General features: G+C 39.6%; 1 protein-coding gene across 1 annotated transcript; it reads left to right on the forward strand.

Annotated features, from left to right (window-relative positions):
* The first annotated feature begins 2,931 nt into the window (after window positions 1-2,931).
* On the forward strand, window positions 2,932-13,641 carry ap1m1 (adaptor related protein complex 1 subunit mu 1). Its single transcript, XM_017410786.3, has 12 exons — window positions 2,932-3,130; window positions 4,391-4,547; window positions 4,792-4,859; window positions 4,954-5,084; window positions 5,496-5,643; window positions 5,844-5,970; window positions 6,136-6,278; window positions 6,747-6,818; window positions 7,145-7,303; window positions 7,550-7,675; window positions 12,456-12,531; window positions 12,921-13,641. Exons 1-12 carry the CDS (start codon window positions 3,089-3,091, stop codon window positions 12,941-12,943), a joined length of 1,272 nt encoding a protein of 423 aa, XP_017266275.1. The 5' UTR covers window positions 2,932-3,088; the 3' UTR covers window positions 12,944-13,641.
* Window positions 13,642-16,920: the final 3,279 nt, after the last annotated feature.

Raw genomic sequence — 16,920 nt, forward strand, 5'->3', positions numbered from 1 at the left:
GCTTTGAGAACAGGGGATGAGGGTGTAACAAGGAGAGGAAGAAAGAGACGGTGGGGAGAAACAAATAAAGACAGAGTGAATCAGAAGAGGAGTGAGAGAAATCAGAACCCTCCCACAGGAAACCAAGCTTAACTCCTCTTCTCCTTCTATGGTAAAAACTCCCCCAAACGCCACAGCATCGCCTTGGGAGTAGAGTCAAAGTTCTGCTAAGTATAAATCACAAAGCTATGGGAATGGTGGAACCGACTACACTTTATATGAGCCCCTCCATGAAGAATACAAACAGCTAATATTGGGTTCTGAATGTCAGCAGTGTCCCAGAATATCCAGTTTTGCTTACAGAAACAGTCAGGAGGCAATCGGGCCGGTAATGTTCTGGTTTGCATTAGAAAGACTTAAACGTGAGAGTAATACTGTAACACCTGTGTAATACACTGACTCACCAAGAGAAGCATGTCTGTCTGAGCAAACCTTTTCAGTCTTTTCAGCTCTAAGGTCTCTGTACAAACATGTCTGTGAACAACACAGGAACAGGAGCCAAACGCTGAGCAGAGGTATTTGAAGGAGATAACAATCTGTTAAACCTGTAACTAGCTTCACTCAGAGAGGATTTGTTGGTTTTACTTGTGTGAGTCTAATGTTACTTTTATTACAGCTGCTTTGTGTATTAAAGTATAATTTGAGGCCAAGCAGGTTTCTGATGAGCTTTATTTCAATGATAAAAATACAACCTTTCTTTGGTTTTGTTTCCTTTTCTGTTTTATTTTTTGTTTTTGCTGTAAAGTGGAAAAGCAGGCCATGTTACTGAAAGACAAAACTGAATTGAAGCATATCAACAAGAATATAAAAGATTATTTTTTTTTATTATTTGACAAGCAGAAAACAAAGACAGCGCAGATGGTTTCAAATTTACAGGGATGGATTTACGGCAAACCAGGATGATGACAAGGATCTGACAAAAGACAGAATAAACCAAAATACTAGAATAATACTGACGGGGGATATGCAGATGGGATGACTGGGCAAAAGAAACTGAAACAATTAGGAATCAGACAACAAGCGTACATAAAACAAAAGCAAATAAAGACGTCACAACGAACAACCACAAATGACTAAGTTGTGCAAAGAAAAGCAGGAAGATCGGATCAGAAAAATCACACAAGGAAATCTTGTACTCAAGCTGTGCCACTGGGTTAATCTAAAAAACATTTTAATGCTAAGCTTGTGCCACCACAATAAGCAATCCAGTGTATTATAATACGCTGACATATTAATAAGGGCTATATTTAGATGCATGAAGCAAAAACAGTTCTACTTATATTTCAGGGGTCTTTATATTCTTCGATGATCTCAGTGTCTGTTACTTAGATGCCATTTGAGCTTTGCACATCAACAGTAAACAGCAGGATGATAAATTTCTTTGGGTTTACAGATCTGATGGGAATTTGGGCAGAAACACATCAGAATTCATTTCAGTTGCACATATAAATAATACAATCTGCAGCTACAGCAAAGACTATGTCATAGATTATAATGCAATCTTTTTTATAACATTTAGGGCAGGGGTGGAAATTAGCACCCGCCACTGGCCAAATGCGGGTAAATATTTGAAGTAGCGGGTGAATTTGATCAACAAACACGCCACTGTGGCGGATTGGCAATTTAAACAGAAAATGTGTTATTTGTCCTCTTGACATATAGGGGGCAGTAATGTGCTCGAGTTGCTGCTGTTACGTCGAGCCCCGTTCCCCCATCAGATACGGTTCCCCCTGCGTCTCCGTAAATAATGACTTATCTATTAACAGAATTGTTTAGAGGGGCAAATATTTCTCATTTAAAAAAACAAAAAGCATCATTTAAAAAATGTGCTAATAATATTATAATACAGAGGAATAAACACAGTTAAGGAGTTGTTGGTAAATTATTTTTGTCCTGTGTTTTAGAGGGCAAACCGATTATTTCAGACGGCTGAAATAGTTGGTTCCCCCCTTGTAACTTTTGCAAAAAAAGAACAAATGTCTCCAAATCATGGACTTGTTGTCCATGATGAGAGGAATAAACACAGTTAAGGACTTTTTGGTAAATTTTTTTTGTCCCATGTTTTAGAGGGGGAACCGATTATTTCAGTCGGCTGAAATATTTGGTTCCCCCTGGCAACTTTTGCAAAAAAAGAACAAATGTCGTTTTGTTCTCTTTTTGTCCACCAGCCATAGTGGCTGGTGAAATTTTTAATTTCCACCCCTGATTTAGGGTAACAATAATCCAATGTGGCAACAAATTTAAAACTGAAACCAACAAGTCAACAAAACTCATAAACAACAAATTCTTATTTTTGTTTTCTAAAATTTACTGGAGGAAATAAAGAGAAGTATTTCATTTTGACATGTTGTCTGTTCTTACAACAAAGTCACTGAATAAAGTAAAATTAAAACACATCTAACTAAATATTGCAAAAGTGAAAGTGAAAATGTCAGTTTCAAGTCTGCCAAGAATGCTGTTCCATTTCAGCGAACATGAGATAAGATCACAACATGAGAAAATGCATTTCTATCCGAGATGGTGGAAAAATGATAATAAAAATAAGTAATGCACTCAGTCACATCCTTGGGCAGGGTTTCAGTCAGTCATACATTTATTCTGTGAATACTATTAAACAGAGCTGGACAAATCCTTAAATAATACAAAAAACGCCTTCAATTTGTTATTTTCCTGTGTTTTTATATCTAAATATCAAACAATTCTGGAAACGCTATGATGAAAACCGATTATTTGTATTTTTTAAAGTACATATTATGTTGACTTGACCGTGTTGTATGTAAAATCAGACACTGAAAGGTGGAGTAAATAAATACATAAACAACTGAAAGAAAGAAATAAAATATATACTGTACTCGCTTTCACTTGTGGTTAGTCCTCCTGTTCCATAGAGGGCGCTCGTTGGAGATACAGCGGAAACGATGGTTTTATGTCCAGTATTATGAATGGAAAGTCTGATATTTTATGTGTCACGTAAACCTGTGATTATAAAATATTTTCCGTGAGGTTCTTCTGTAACGAGCTAAGGTAAGCTCGTATAAACTAGTCCGAGATGTCTGCGAGCGCCGTGTACGTCTTGGATCTAAAAGGAAAGGTAAGATAACGGAACATCGCTGCTAAGCTAGCGTTAGCCTAGCCTGCATCCTGCTACAGTTTTCTTTGACAGATTAAGATGTGGCAGCTAGGACTGAACATAACGCAATCTTTTGCTGTATTAAGGGTTTGACTTTTGACATAAGTCCCTAATTTACACATTAATAAGGATTCTTTATTCATATGATGCATACAACTAAAAGGTATAGCTTCAAAAGAAATTTTAATTCCAGCTGACTTAACAATCAGGTGACCAGCTGTTAGCCAGAGGGAGGCAAGTCATTCCAAATCTCCGTAGGAAATTTACAGTTTAAAGATTAGCACCCAAAAAGTAGTAGCTAGATTGTTTTCACCGTATTTGCACAGACTTTTCTTTAACCACGACCGTCATCTGTTGTATTCGGCGCAAAAGTTGTCAAAAATAATTTCAAAGTTTTACGGAACTCATCTATTGTAACAGGTTGCTGAAGTGCATTCTTGTTTTCTGTACAAATGCTCAAACTATAAAGAAAAAAAACGAGTTGTATTGTTTTACTTCAAAGTAAAATGAAAAACTAAAGTCTCATTGTAGTGGTACATATGGCAGCATTGTGGCATTTAGATTAAAAACACTCATGGTTCCAAATAAAAGTGAAACTGATGCAAGATTATACACTTTTAAAAGAGCCTGTAGACAAAATTTTAAATTTCTACCATTGTTTTAATTTCACAAGTGCTTTCTGCAGAACCACAGAGAAAAACAATTACAGTTATATGGAACAAAGTAGATTTGAACAGAATAAAATCGAATAATCTGTTATTAACAAGAAAAACAGATATTGTCTAATGAAAAAGACTGATGCAGAAGTAGAGGAAGGAAACGAGTTATTGCACTTTAAACATTAGTTCCGCACTGAAAAAGGAGATGTGGCCTCTTGGGTTGTTGGCAATTGACAGAGTTACGTTTACTAACTATTAAACGTGTTAATGTTTAATAATGTTTCCTCCCAGTAACAAGAGTCTTCATGTGTATTCATTTATGTTCCTATGTGTGCATTAATGGATTTGTTATAAAGTGAACAAGATGTTGAACAGGCCTCCCTGAAATCATTGGCAACTAGAATATATTAAGCCGATGCCATGATGATGGAAAGAAGACTTAGGAAAGTACAGTTAACCAAACATTGCACGTTTGGGTCTGTTTCTGTTGGTAGCTGACTGTTGTATGATATCTTTGTTACATCTTTGTAACAGATTTCTGCTCCTAACTGCTCCCTTTTAGGTCCTGGTGTGCCGAAACTACCGAGGAGATGTTGACATGTCCGAGATTGAGCACTTCATGACCCTTCTGATGGACAAAGAGGAGGAGGGGACACTCTCTCCAATCCTGGCTCATGGGGGAGTCCGTTTTATGTGGATCAAACACAATAATCTTTACTGTATCCTTACTTATTAATACAGCGTTGTATTAAAGCCCAGACTTATTCTTTATTCTTTTCTATGTGGTATTTTACAGTCTCCTCCGGTTGTAGTAGCCTAATGCTGATTGTTTTTGATGAAATGAAGCCAAGCCATGTAAAATCTTACAGACAAACACACTATTAACACAAAACGTTTCAGTGATTTATTTTTGTATAAGTCTCTCTCTCTTATAGCTAAAATTCTTAACCCCAATCACATCAGTGGTTGCAACATCCAAGAAAAATGCCAGCGTCTCACTGGTTTTCTCCTTCTTGTACAAAATTGTCCAGGTAGGAACAGGAGCTCTTACTAAGCTTAGCACTTACTAAACCATATATTTACACTGTCTTAACAGGTTTGTGAAGCTATATTTGTGTGCTTCAGGTGTTTTCAGAGTATTTCAAAGAGCTGGAGGAAGAAAGCATTAGAGATAACTTTGTCATCATATACGAGCTGATGGATGAGCTGATGGACTTTGGTTACCCTCAAACCACCGACAGCAAGATTCTGCAAGAGTAAGTCTTTTTTACTATAGTTTACCTACATAATGAAGGCAGATGGGAATTTTGTTAAATGCATATGTGCAAATTTACCACTAAATGTAAACATTGGTCCTTCAAGTTGTTTTTTTGATATTTTCTTGTCATTTCTGTGTCTTCAAGGGAAACTGAGTTTATTGTCTGACATTATGAGCTGTAAATGACTGTTTAAAGAACTGTGGATGAAGCAAATATGTAGTGGGCTAACTTTGGATACCCTTTCCCCCCGAGAGTTCTTTAAGTCCAGTAAATGAATAAATCAGTTAATCCTCCCTTGTAACCACAGGAGTCTTTGTTCTTAGATTTCTTCTGGGGACGCACTGCCACAGACAGTTCATTTCCACTTTTCTCTGTTTTACCTTTGTGTTTGCATTTTTCCCCTCTTAGATACATTACCCAGGAGGGGCACAAGCTCGACACTGGTGCCCCACGACCCCCCGCCACAGTCACCAATGCCGTCTCCTGGAGGTCAGAGGGCATCAAGTACAGGAAGAATGAGGTCTTCCTGGATGTCATTGAGTCAGTCAACCTTCTGGTAGGAGCTTCTTGTTTAAAAGGCCTCTGTTGCACAAGGAATGTCAGTAACAGTGGCTGCCTGTTTCCTCTTTGTGTGTGTGTGTCACAACAGTGTCAGATCTGGGGTTTTTTTTGTTTTAAATGGATAACCCCTCCTTTGGGTGGGTTTCTCTGACTCCTTCTGACCCCCTGATTTTTTTGAATCTCCTTATCTTTCAGGTTAGTGCCAATGGGAATGTCCTGCGTAGTGAGATTGTTGGCTCCATTAAGATGCGTGTTTTCCTGTCTGGGATGCCCGAGTTGCGTCTGGGTCTAAATGACAAGGTTCTGTTTGAAAACACTGGACGTAAGTTGTTTTTTTTTTGTTTAAATCTCGTCCAGCAGTAACTTACTTTAGCTTGTTGATTAAGAAACCAATTCACAGAGTATGCAAAACAAAATTGCGTTGCACATGCTTGTATCGTTTCATACTGTATATTATTATCAATTATAACAAATGTTTTCATTATAGGAGGGAAGAGTAAATCAGTTGAGCTGGAGGACGTCAAGTTTCATCAATGTGTCCGTCTGTCTCGCTTCGAGAACGACCGCACCATTTCCTTCATTCCTCCAGACGGGGAGTTTGAGCTGATGTCTTACCGCTTAAACACTCATGTGAGTAACGTGCCTGAACCTCCAGGGTAGTCGGCAGAAACGGATCCAAACAAGGAGGTCTGAATGAGCCTTATACTCCACTACCTTGTGTTTTATTTTAGACAGATCCCAAAGTAACAATTATTAAGGACAGACTGCAAATGTAGTTGGAATAAAAACATTTGATGATATTGTTTGCAAATTTAGTTTTGTCTTTTAGATTTTCTCAGCAAAACAGATTTTACACCAAGATCAATTTCTCTGAATTCAAATATGAATATTACACTATTTTGTTTCTTTTTGGTAGCAGTTAAAAAACTCATTTATCTCATTTTCTTTGATTCTTTGGTTACTTTTGATGTAGTAGCGGGGGCCGCCCACTAGGTGGTGACTGTGACACGCTGTTTAAACTAGCAGGCCCTTCACAAATGATACAAATGAACAAAATCTTTAAACTTTATTGCACCTAATGTCTTATTTGTCTCACAGGTGAAGCCCTTGATCTGGATCGAGTCTGTTATTGAGAAGCACTCTCACAGTCGGATCGAGTACATGATTAAGGTTTGTTACTTTTTCAGTTGGTGGATTAGCTGCTCTGTCCTTTGTAGCTAAACGGTTGTTGCACTTTGACTCCAGGGTTCATGAAAAAAACAAAAACAACAAAGGATTTGGCTCTAGTACAATTCAGACTGGCTTAAAGTGTGTTCACCTGCACAACAAAGTGTACTGCTTTGATTTTGAGACTTATTTTCTAATGTGTCTTCCTGTCAAGAGTGACAGTCCTGACTTTACAGTGCTTATGTAAAACAACAATTCAAGTCCCAGCTCAATGCCTGGTTTAGGTAGCACATCGTGTTAAACCTGCCCTCCCTGTTTTGGTTTCGTAGGCAAAGAGCCAGTTCAAGAGGCGCTCCACAGCCAACAACGTGGAGATTCACATTCCTGTGCCAACGGACGCTGACTCACCCAAATTCAAGACCACAGTAGGCAGCGTGAAGTGGGTGCCCGAGAACAGTGAGATCGTCTGGTCGATCAAGTCTTTCCCTGTGAGCACAAAACGTGACTCAAGAGTTTCACACTGAAAAATACAAATGACTGTACTCATTTCATTGTTTCCGTTTAATTTGTTTCTAGCAACAGTTCACTCTTTAGTTTGTAACTTAGCTTGTCAGTCTTTCTTTCCACAACGACAAAGAATGACTAGATGGTTTTAGTTTTATCAATTATAACACAGTAAGTTCAATTTTTTGGTATCATAAATAAAAAAAAATGTGTTGCAACTTGTCGCACAGGGAGGAAAGGAGTATTTGATGCGAGCTCACTTTGGTCTCCCGAGCGTAGAGGCTGAGGACAAAGAGGGGAAGCCGCCAATCAGTGTCAAGTTTGAGATCCCGTATTTCACCACCTCGGGGATCCAGGTAGGTTTGACCCTCATGACCTCTGTCAGGCACTAATCTTTGAAAGGCTGTCAAACCAAAACACAAAGGTTCAAAAATGCATTCAATAAATCTGCTCAGTCAGTCATAGTCATAATAACGTATTGTGGAGCACTTTTCTTAACTAAGTTACAAAGTGCTTGACAAAGAGGACAAAGAGAGGTTGGGACAGATGGATGTTCACTGTACACCTAAAAGCTTTCACAAAGAAGACGGTTTTAGGATTTGATTATTATTCTGTATGTTAGTTTTATTGCCACATCTGTATCCGTCTTTCCTTTCCACTGTTTTGTCTTCTTTCTGGCCAGAGGGGGCAGTATGGGAGCACCAATAAACTCCCTCTGTAGTAAAACTCTGTTGTTGCAACAACCAGAAAATGCAAACTGCTCATCAACTTGAACTTGGCCCTCCGTTTTTATCTTAATCACAGTGATATTAAATGTCACTCCTAGTACCAGGTTGGTAGATTAATTGGAGTTTGATTGTAATTTCCATGCAGCAGAAAGAGAGAGAAACTAATGTTTATATTTCATGTTTCCCTTATGCTGACCGCAGACTGACACACACGTGTTACGTTTACCGTATAATCACAGTTGTCCTGTGATTATATGTGTAGCGCCGCAACACAAAATTAAGTTTTCCCATGTCCTGGTGAGTGGAAACAAGGTTAGCTTCATTTCAAATATCAGATTTCGGCCAGAAATAAAAGAGTGTTCTTTGTGTGTTTCCTATCATTCCATGTTCAACATCTATCTCATCCAGAGAAATGATTTTGTAGCTATTTGCCAGTATATTTTTCGAGATCAGGTTTTATTGTTGTTGAATGGTCGAACTTGTCCTGTTTTTCTGACTTCTCAGTAACTCTGTATGAGAGGACTGATATATCTTTGACAGTAAGCTCCGAGATAAACTTGCAGTTGATTTCATAAACCCTGATCTCCTGCTAACGCGCATATTTATGTCTCAACTTTAATAGTGTCTCTGGATGAGTCATTAAAAGAGTTAAAGAGGACACATTTTCCTGCTTCCAAGCATTTCCTATCATCATCATCAGTAAAACTTTATTAAGTTTTCACAGACGTGACGCGGCCCACTCGGAAACAAGAAGCTCAGACCAAAGTGGCTGAAATGGACAATAATGGAAAACAGGGGTCTAGTTTGGGAATTTTTAAGCTTTTGAACTGGCAGTTGAAAGAAATAGCCCCTTTTTGTCCTTTTAATTCATTGTCAAAACTTGAATGAACTTGTTTGAAAAGGATGAGGTGCATATTCCTGTGATGAGCATTTTTCTACGTTGAAATGCGGCATCTTTTTAAAACCCTAAAACTATAAAAGGTTATGTTAATAATAACAGAGTCAAAACTCTTTCAAAACCTGTGTATGCATAGAAATGATGCAAAGACAACATATCAACAACACACACTCATTCAGAATTATCTTATCTTATTTTATTTGCAGAAGAATGCAGAGTCATACACTGTAATGGCCGCTGTGTTCTCTGCAGAAGACAGTTCTCTCATGCTCATCTGTGTTTGGGTGATTGATCCTCTTTTTGTGGTTTTTCAACAAACCTTGATAACTTGTCTTCAAACACAAGCGGGTTTCCTGTTCTCTTCAATCTGGACACACCCTTGTAATGTTTTTGCTGCAGTGATGAGAATAAGGCAGTTTGTTTCCTCTATTTGCCTAAATCTACTGAAATGAACAGTTCTGTTTAGGTTGTTTGCTTTAGCCTTATGCATGAACTGAAAAACCCTTTAGGAGATGAATAGAAAAGGTTGTTTTAGCAAACAGTATTTGTTTTGTAATAAAAATGTAAGAAAGCCTGTTTCCCCCCCTAAATAAGCCTTTAAACATTTTGTTTAAGTGAGTACTAAAAAGCAAGTTTAAAGCCAATAAATTTACGAGTTCAATTCCATCTTTCTGTTCACAAAGCCATCACATATTCAGTATATGATCACCTCTGAAACTCTGTTAATACACTAATATCAAGAGTGTATTTTTCATCTGCTAACTTTATGACTTCCTGAAAGGAAGCCACCTGTAAAGGTCTGTTTCGAAAAACCACACGACACCCGGGAGATATATTTCTTGTTTCTAGGACCTAACGTACCTCAGCAGAGCGCTGGCGACCACTCAGGCAGGTTGAACTTTTTATTTAACGAGACGGAACTTCTCACACTTTGCTCTGCGAATCGGTGAGAACTTCACGTATAGTTTTTGCTTTTCAGTATGTTTGGAAAAAGATAATTTTAGACGAGTGGGATGCTGTGATAGCTAACTGGGACTCGGTTTAAGTGACCAACGGGCATTTTTTCCCATGTCGGGAGCGACGGTGCTCCCACCAACTCAGAGCCGTGTTCCCATCACAGTTTTGTGTCAAGCGTGCGACCTCTCCCTTATTATAGGGCACCAGCAGACTGGGTCTCAGACTCTAATGCAGCCAGCAACGCCACTCTCTACGTATGAGAAGAGGCTGTGAAGTTTAATTAGACGCATGTAAATATCAAAGCATGAGAAAGTTGCTCCTAACTCCACCACTAAGTGTAGGGAAGTGCTCATGTGAAGTGTGTGTGATGCACGTAACGCCACCGTATAAACTTAACTAGAAAACTGCGTAAGCCCACATGCTGGCTGAGTGGCAAGAAGATGTTGTTTTTATTTTCAAATGTTGCCCCTGTAGGTGAGAGAAGCCAAACAAGCTGGCAGCTGGATTTTGGTCCACAGCCTGATAAATCCAGACCACACATGCAGTCTGTACTTACCAAAGGAGATACTACAAACATCCTCCTTTTCCCTTCTCATCTTACAAGCCATAATGATATTTTGCGGGAGGCTGTCCTTTCATGCCGTTTTGCTGACTGCGTACCCACGGTCAGGCCGACTGCATGTTTGGCTGCAGGGCGCGAGGAGAAGTGCTGCGCCGGCAGACTCGGTGATCCCGCGTCTGCGTGTTTGTCGTCATGTCTTTGGTGACCACGGCGCTCTCTCTCGCTCTCTCTCGCTCTCGCTGTGACCTCACCGAGGAGTGGAAGGTAATAACAAGGCAGCTGGTGCAGAGGCCCCCTGCCAGGGCGCTGCCGCCTCCTGATCAAGAAATTCCAGCGCTGTCTGTCCCGCTTTCAGATGGGAACGTCTCGGGGTTATGTTGGCATTTTCACACAGAAAATTGCAACTTTTAGATTTTTTTTTATTCTCCCTGCTGAAAATATTTATCACCCGAAGGAAAATGTGGAAGGATAATGATGTTGTGTGTCTGTACCGTTATCAAAATATATCATGAATAACTTAAAGGATTTAAATGAAACTTTCAGAAAGTAATTATCAGGTATACATCTACAACTGATTAACTTTTGGAGTCAACTAAAATCAAGTTGGCCGCCTCAGCTAATTGACAGCAGACTACAACAAGTGGCTATACCTCAGTGAATTTTACAGATATTAAGCTAAAATTTGGTGTGGTAGCTGACGTTCATTCACAACAAGTACTAACAGATCATAAAATATCGCATCAGATTGTGCATATTGTTATTTTAAAGGACTGACCAAGAAAGCTATAAGGCTCTCATTTTGTTTTTTTTTTTAGACTAAGGTGATTTTAGTCTTAAATTCAGGCATGAAAGGCGGCGGGCGATATGCATTCCTTCAAGTTTTACCTGCTGAATCTTAACGTCACGTACAAATTAGTCTCCTGCGAGAATTTTTAAGTTGTTTAACATGCATGTTCTACCACAAGAAGGAAACTAAAGTAACATTTCATCATTTACAAATACTACAAAATCAATAAGTTTCTTGCGTTTTATTTCCTCACTTGAATGGAAAAAAAAAATTGTGCAATCATGTTTCTCACTTATTATGCTGGCAGGATATTTTTAGAGTTTCTTCTCGACATTCAGCTCTGTGGTAACACCAGGCAGCTGAAATATCAGTTAATGCCTTGTGAAAGTTGTATCTTAATTATGCTGATGTGCACTTTTTTTCTTCTTGCTCCCAGTACTTGAAAAAAAACCCTACAGTTATGTAAATGAACATAGTGTGTCCCTTGAAAGCTGCTCTGTAGCTGCTTCCTTCTTCTTGGTGTGACTCATACTACTGCTTCCTCATCAGTAACACCACTACTACTACAACCTACTGCTCACCGCAAGCTTAAAGGTGCACTCCACTCAAAATGTGTATTTTGAACAATGCTGCAGGTTCAGATTAGCATCAGTTTAGCAGTTGTCCTACTGGAATTAATGAAACAATATATACTCTAAGTACTAAGTTTCATGTTTTCATAAATCTTTTAGCTTTTCCTTTGTGCATTCTTCACCAGAAACGGTCTCTTCTTCAACAAAAAATAGAAAATACAAGCATTCAGTGTACCTAAATATGGCTTCTTGAGCTGCTTTGTCTTTTGTCTTTTCTCCTGAGTGCTCTCTGTCTCTTTCTGTCCAAAGTCTAAAGACAAGCAGGTTATGTGAATTCTTTTGCTTTAAATTTCCTGCAGGTATGTTTATCTTAAACCCGTTTCCCATCTAAGATACATGCTGTGATACTCTGCAGTCATCTTCAGCAGCTTCAGCAGTCTAGATTATGTGTGAAAAATTTTTATTTTCAGGCTTTTTTTTTCTACCATCTGAAACGAGTTCATGTCTGCAAATGACTCACAGATCACAGCGATGCATTTTACTCTAGATTTGCAGCTCGACGCTGTTTCTGTTTACTTCAAACGTGTTTGTAACAGCTTTTTTTTTTTTTTTCCTCATTTGTGCCCTGGCAGGTGCGTTATCTGAAGATCATTGAGAAGAGTGGCTATCAGGCCCTGCCGTGGGTGCGCTACATCACCCAGAATGGAGGTAGGTCAGGAGTTCAGCCGCAGCTGTGCCCATATGTGCAGGTATTAGGCAACAGTTGGGCAACTCGGTGCAAACCGATGGGAACTAACCTTGAACAGATGCAGTTTTAAGAAAACGGGACACACGAGGCAGTGTGGCAATGTCCTGTGAAATGTGAGAAAGTGAAGTTTCTTTTTCCGCGCTTCCTCCAATCATCATATTGAGATTACCAAGGTTGCACATGCTGCTCTTTTGGCTAATGTTGCAGCTAATTGCCAAATATCCTCATCTCATTTCCTTTACATTTCATTTGATCTGAGCGGAAAGCATCAGCCGCCTCCACTAGATTTCTCTCAGATTCCCTCTTTTTCTTTGTCCATTTGATTAAGTTTTGTCAATTTCCTCCCCAGATTACCAGCTCCGGACCCAGTAGGCAGCGCCTCGGCAGGTGGACATCAAGTCGGGGTGGAGTCAAGCCGCTAATGCGCTGCGAATGGCAGGTGGCAGTCCGGAGAGCGGAGGACTGTCAGTATTTACTTTAGTCGTTTAGTTCTGTATTTGTTAAAGCTCTCTCCATTCATGATCAATTCAAGTGTTAGACGGAGGCTTCAGTAAGTCGAGAAAAGGAATGTGTGACTCCTGAAATGATGGCAGCCGAGAAAAGCGGGAGTAACGTTTACAACCACTTTCACACTGCAGAGGTGTTCACAATCTATCAGTGGGTGAAGATCGTTTGGATGGAGTTTGTTACATTTCAGTTACTGTAATCACATGCACACAGGTCAGCAACACTCATTCAGTTACAGTATATTTTTTGTATGAAGTTGCCACGATTCCTATTTGCTGATTATCTGTATATATTTGTTGACTGAATTAAATACAGTGTTATTAGTTCAATAACTGTAAATTAAAACATTTTCTTTTTGTATCATTACCTCTATACGATGCCACCGAGACATGCCAAAGCATTGCCTTCCTGCTTGGTCGTTGTTTGACTCCCTTAATGTTCAGCTGTGCATAAAAATATCCAACAGTTGAAGCTGCACAGAAATCATCCCGACACCTGCTTTCCTTTTCTCTGTCTGTAACCGTGCTATTTTCAGTCATTAAATGTTTATTTAGAGAAAACTATTCCGTCGTTCGCCCGCGTCATTTTTTTTGTGACGTCACTGTGATCGTTACGTTTGAGGCTGGCTGAATGGAAGCATTCCAGAGGAGGAACTAGTCCTCTTTCAGGTGTGCGGTTGGCGTTAACCCTGGACGGCTCGTTCCGCGTCATCCCGGTGGAAAGAATTATCGAAATACATGCAGGCTTTCCGTAAACAAGCGAGGAGAGCTGGGGAGGAAGTGACTTAAACTGCGGTCAACATTCGCAGTTCGAAAGAAGACCCAGCACAAACCAGTTATTGTTCAAAGCCAAGCCAGACTGCAGAGGTCCGGCATGAGGTCATTCCTTAAGTTTGTCCTGTAAAATGTGTGTGTGCAGGGGGGGACCGTAATACTCTGATTCATGTCAGTCACCGAGCAGGTGTTTATGTTTTATGAGATCGTGTTCGTAATAACAAGAAAGACAAGATTTGTCCTTGGTACATGTTGGACTTGATTCTATCATTAAAGTTGGTTCTTTGTTTTCCTTCTGTTTGGAGACAGAGTCACCTGGTTTTGTTGGAACGCTCACATGGCAGGTGTGCCAAGTTTGGAAACAAGCTGTGATTCACTTTCTAAAGACAGAACGGCATGTTATCCAGGTTTCAATGTTCAAGATCAGCCTCCGGATAAAGCAAGTAACTAAAATATGCTCATTACTGAAGATATCCTATTATCTTTAACCATACTTGTCCCTCCAAGGTTTGGTTTTGGATCTGAACACGAGATAACATTAAATATTACAATAATGTCACATTTAAAATAGATTTTTTTTTACAATAATAGAATAACTAAGGCATGTTTGAAGAAAATAGAACTCCTCGAGGATGTCTTCTTGAAATTGGAAGTATTTATTTGTTTCAGGATTTATTTGTAGCCCTTGCTGATTTGCATAATCTCTAAATGATCAGCTGTGGGAAGCATGTTGCCTCGTCCTGAGAACACAAGCCCTATCGAGCAGCGATGACAGGTATGAGGCCGGTAATAACATCTACTCAGACCAGATTAGCTTTATCTCGTCTGCATCGAGCTTTCAAACAGTCTAGGGTTGAGAAAGCTCGAGAAAAGAGGAGGGCCTACTCGGTCTGGCACAATTACAGCTGTTAGTTGCATAATTGTTAAAGCATATCCCGACTCCGGGCCAACGTGTGCTTTTTCTCACAGGGGCACAGTTTCTGTGATACTTGGCAGGGCGAGTTAATATAGTGTTTGGCTCATGATGAGAGGGGCGCATTCATGAAAGCACAGTCAACCTCTGGAGAGTTAGAGGAAAGACCCGACATACCTCATGTTTCAGAATTACTTAAGAGATCGCTCGGCTGCAGGAAAACATGAGTATACACTCAAATATGTGCCACAAACATCCACTTTGTTCTTTCACATGAATCGCAACGTTTTCCAAAATTTAGTCCTCTCAAACAATTGCATTAAAAAGAAGAATGTTACGATTTGTCACGTGAAAGGAGCCAATTTTTAGTAACGGGGTTCAAAATATATTTTTTTGAAAGATGTCTAAAAACAAAATAAATGTAAGGCTTGCCTTTCATGACAGAGTTTTAGACTTTACAGCCATTGTGGTTTAAGCTCATGCTTGATGTATGTGTTGTGAGTGACTGTCGGCTATTAACGCACCGAATTTCAGCACGGTATCTGTAAAATTCATCGAGGTATGGTCATTTTTGTGTAGGCTAAGATCGATAAACTGTGGAGCCATCTTGAATTCGGTTGACTGCACAGGTTGATCAGCTGTAGATGTGCATCCGAGGATTACTTTCTAAAATCTATCCAGTGTTTTGTGAGATATTTTGCTAACAGTAAGCACGGGCAAAAGCATTATTGCCCGCTACAGAGATTTGACAAGTAAAAGGAGCCATTTTCAGACACTTTGTTCAAAATATTTCTTGGGGGAAAATATTTTTTTAAAATAAAAAAGAATTACTGTGGAGAATTATTTATATATTTTTATATTAGTTGGTAAAGGTATTCAGTATTTTAAGTTGAAAATACAGTCGGAACAAAAAAAAGAAAACATTTTTACCCTCAATAGGTGTAGTTAGGTTTTTTTAATAAAGTTCCGACCATCTGCTTAGCTTTATTAAAATTAAAGTGAAACCCACAACCAATCAATCAGATGCTGTCACTTTTAAATTTGCATTAAATTTCCATCTTGCCTTGTAGTCTCCAGTAGTCGTAATTTTGGATGTTCTGAATGATGTTTATAATATTTGTCTTTACAGTAAATACAGTTAAGAGAACATCTAAAAGTAGCCGTATTTCAGCTTTGATCTGGTGCGAAAGCGAATAAATCATCCTTGTCCTAAATACAGTGCACCCACCCTGACAGGCTAATAAAATGAAAACGTAATTTTTCCTTCATAAAACACTATTTGGTTGCCATGCCGACGATGCACGATTTATGGCGAATGCCTTAAAGTTGTTTCCGGCAATGGAAAATATCCATGGTTACTTAACAGCCGTGAAGCAACAGGTAGAGATCTTACAGCGTGGCAGTGTCAACTTCAAACACAGGTGTGCCACGAGGAACCCCGTGTTTATCTACACACGGTGCACCCGGCACCTAGCAACCGAGGGAAATCCTCCTGTCACGTCAGGACTCTGATTCTGGCGTGACGTCAAGGCGAGGTCGTTCCTCTCTCAGGCATGCGAAGTGTCCCTGTAATCATGCGTGAAGTGTCTATCCCTCGGTTGTGAAATACAAATAGCTGGTGAGTCACTTTAGAGACAGCGACTGGAAAAAAGGTATCCCATTTGTGGAGAAGCCTCAGTTATGAGGGGCACTTCCTCCCGCAGAAAAACCTGAAATAGTTGTTGCACTGGTTGAAAGATTTAAGAAAAAAACTCAGTAGTGCTGTGTGTGGTCCGTTCTACCTTTACAGCAGGCTTCCAGGAGAGGAAAATTTCCATCCGCCTGCGTAGACTTTAGAACAATATTGGTTCAAAAAGCTTATAGCTGAGGGTTTAACCGGACTGGCCTTGAGACGCTGCTGTAATCTCGGAGTGCCTCAAGCCCACACAGAGAAATCTGAGCGCAATACGTGACAGTAGTCATTATTACTTTCTCATCAGGTCAGTCACTTATACCGTCACTGGGTCAAAGGGCACTGCAGGGTAAACATCTGGCACCGTCGCTATATTTACTTCCTTCTTAAGATCTCATTTATAACAAGTGTTGTGGAATGTCTCTGCCTTAGAAACTGACTCATCACCAGTGGAGTCCGAAGTCTGAAAGATCAGCAACTACAG

This window comes from Kryptolebias marmoratus, linkage group LG20 (assembly GCF_001649575.2).
Source record: "Kryptolebias marmoratus isolate JLee-2015 linkage group LG20, ASM164957v2, whole genome shotgun sequence".
Classification (NCBI taxonomy): domain Eukaryota; kingdom Metazoa; phylum Chordata; class Actinopteri; order Cyprinodontiformes; family Rivulidae; genus Kryptolebias; species Kryptolebias marmoratus.

Excerpts from the sequence above, each read along its gene's own strand:
- ap1m1 (XM_017410786.3), top strand. The coding sequence starts at position 3,089 with ATGTCTGCGAGCGCCGTGTACGTCTTGGATCTAAAAGGAAAG. Across the intron at positions 3,131-4,390 it reads TCTTGGATCTAAAAGGAAAG|GTCCTGGTGTGCCGAAACTA; the intron begins GTAAGATAACGG and ends GCTCCCTTTTAG. Across the intron at positions 4,548-4,791 it reads CAAACACAATAATCTTTACT|TGGTTGCAACATCCAAGAAA; the intron begins GTATCCTTACTT and ends CAATCACATCAG.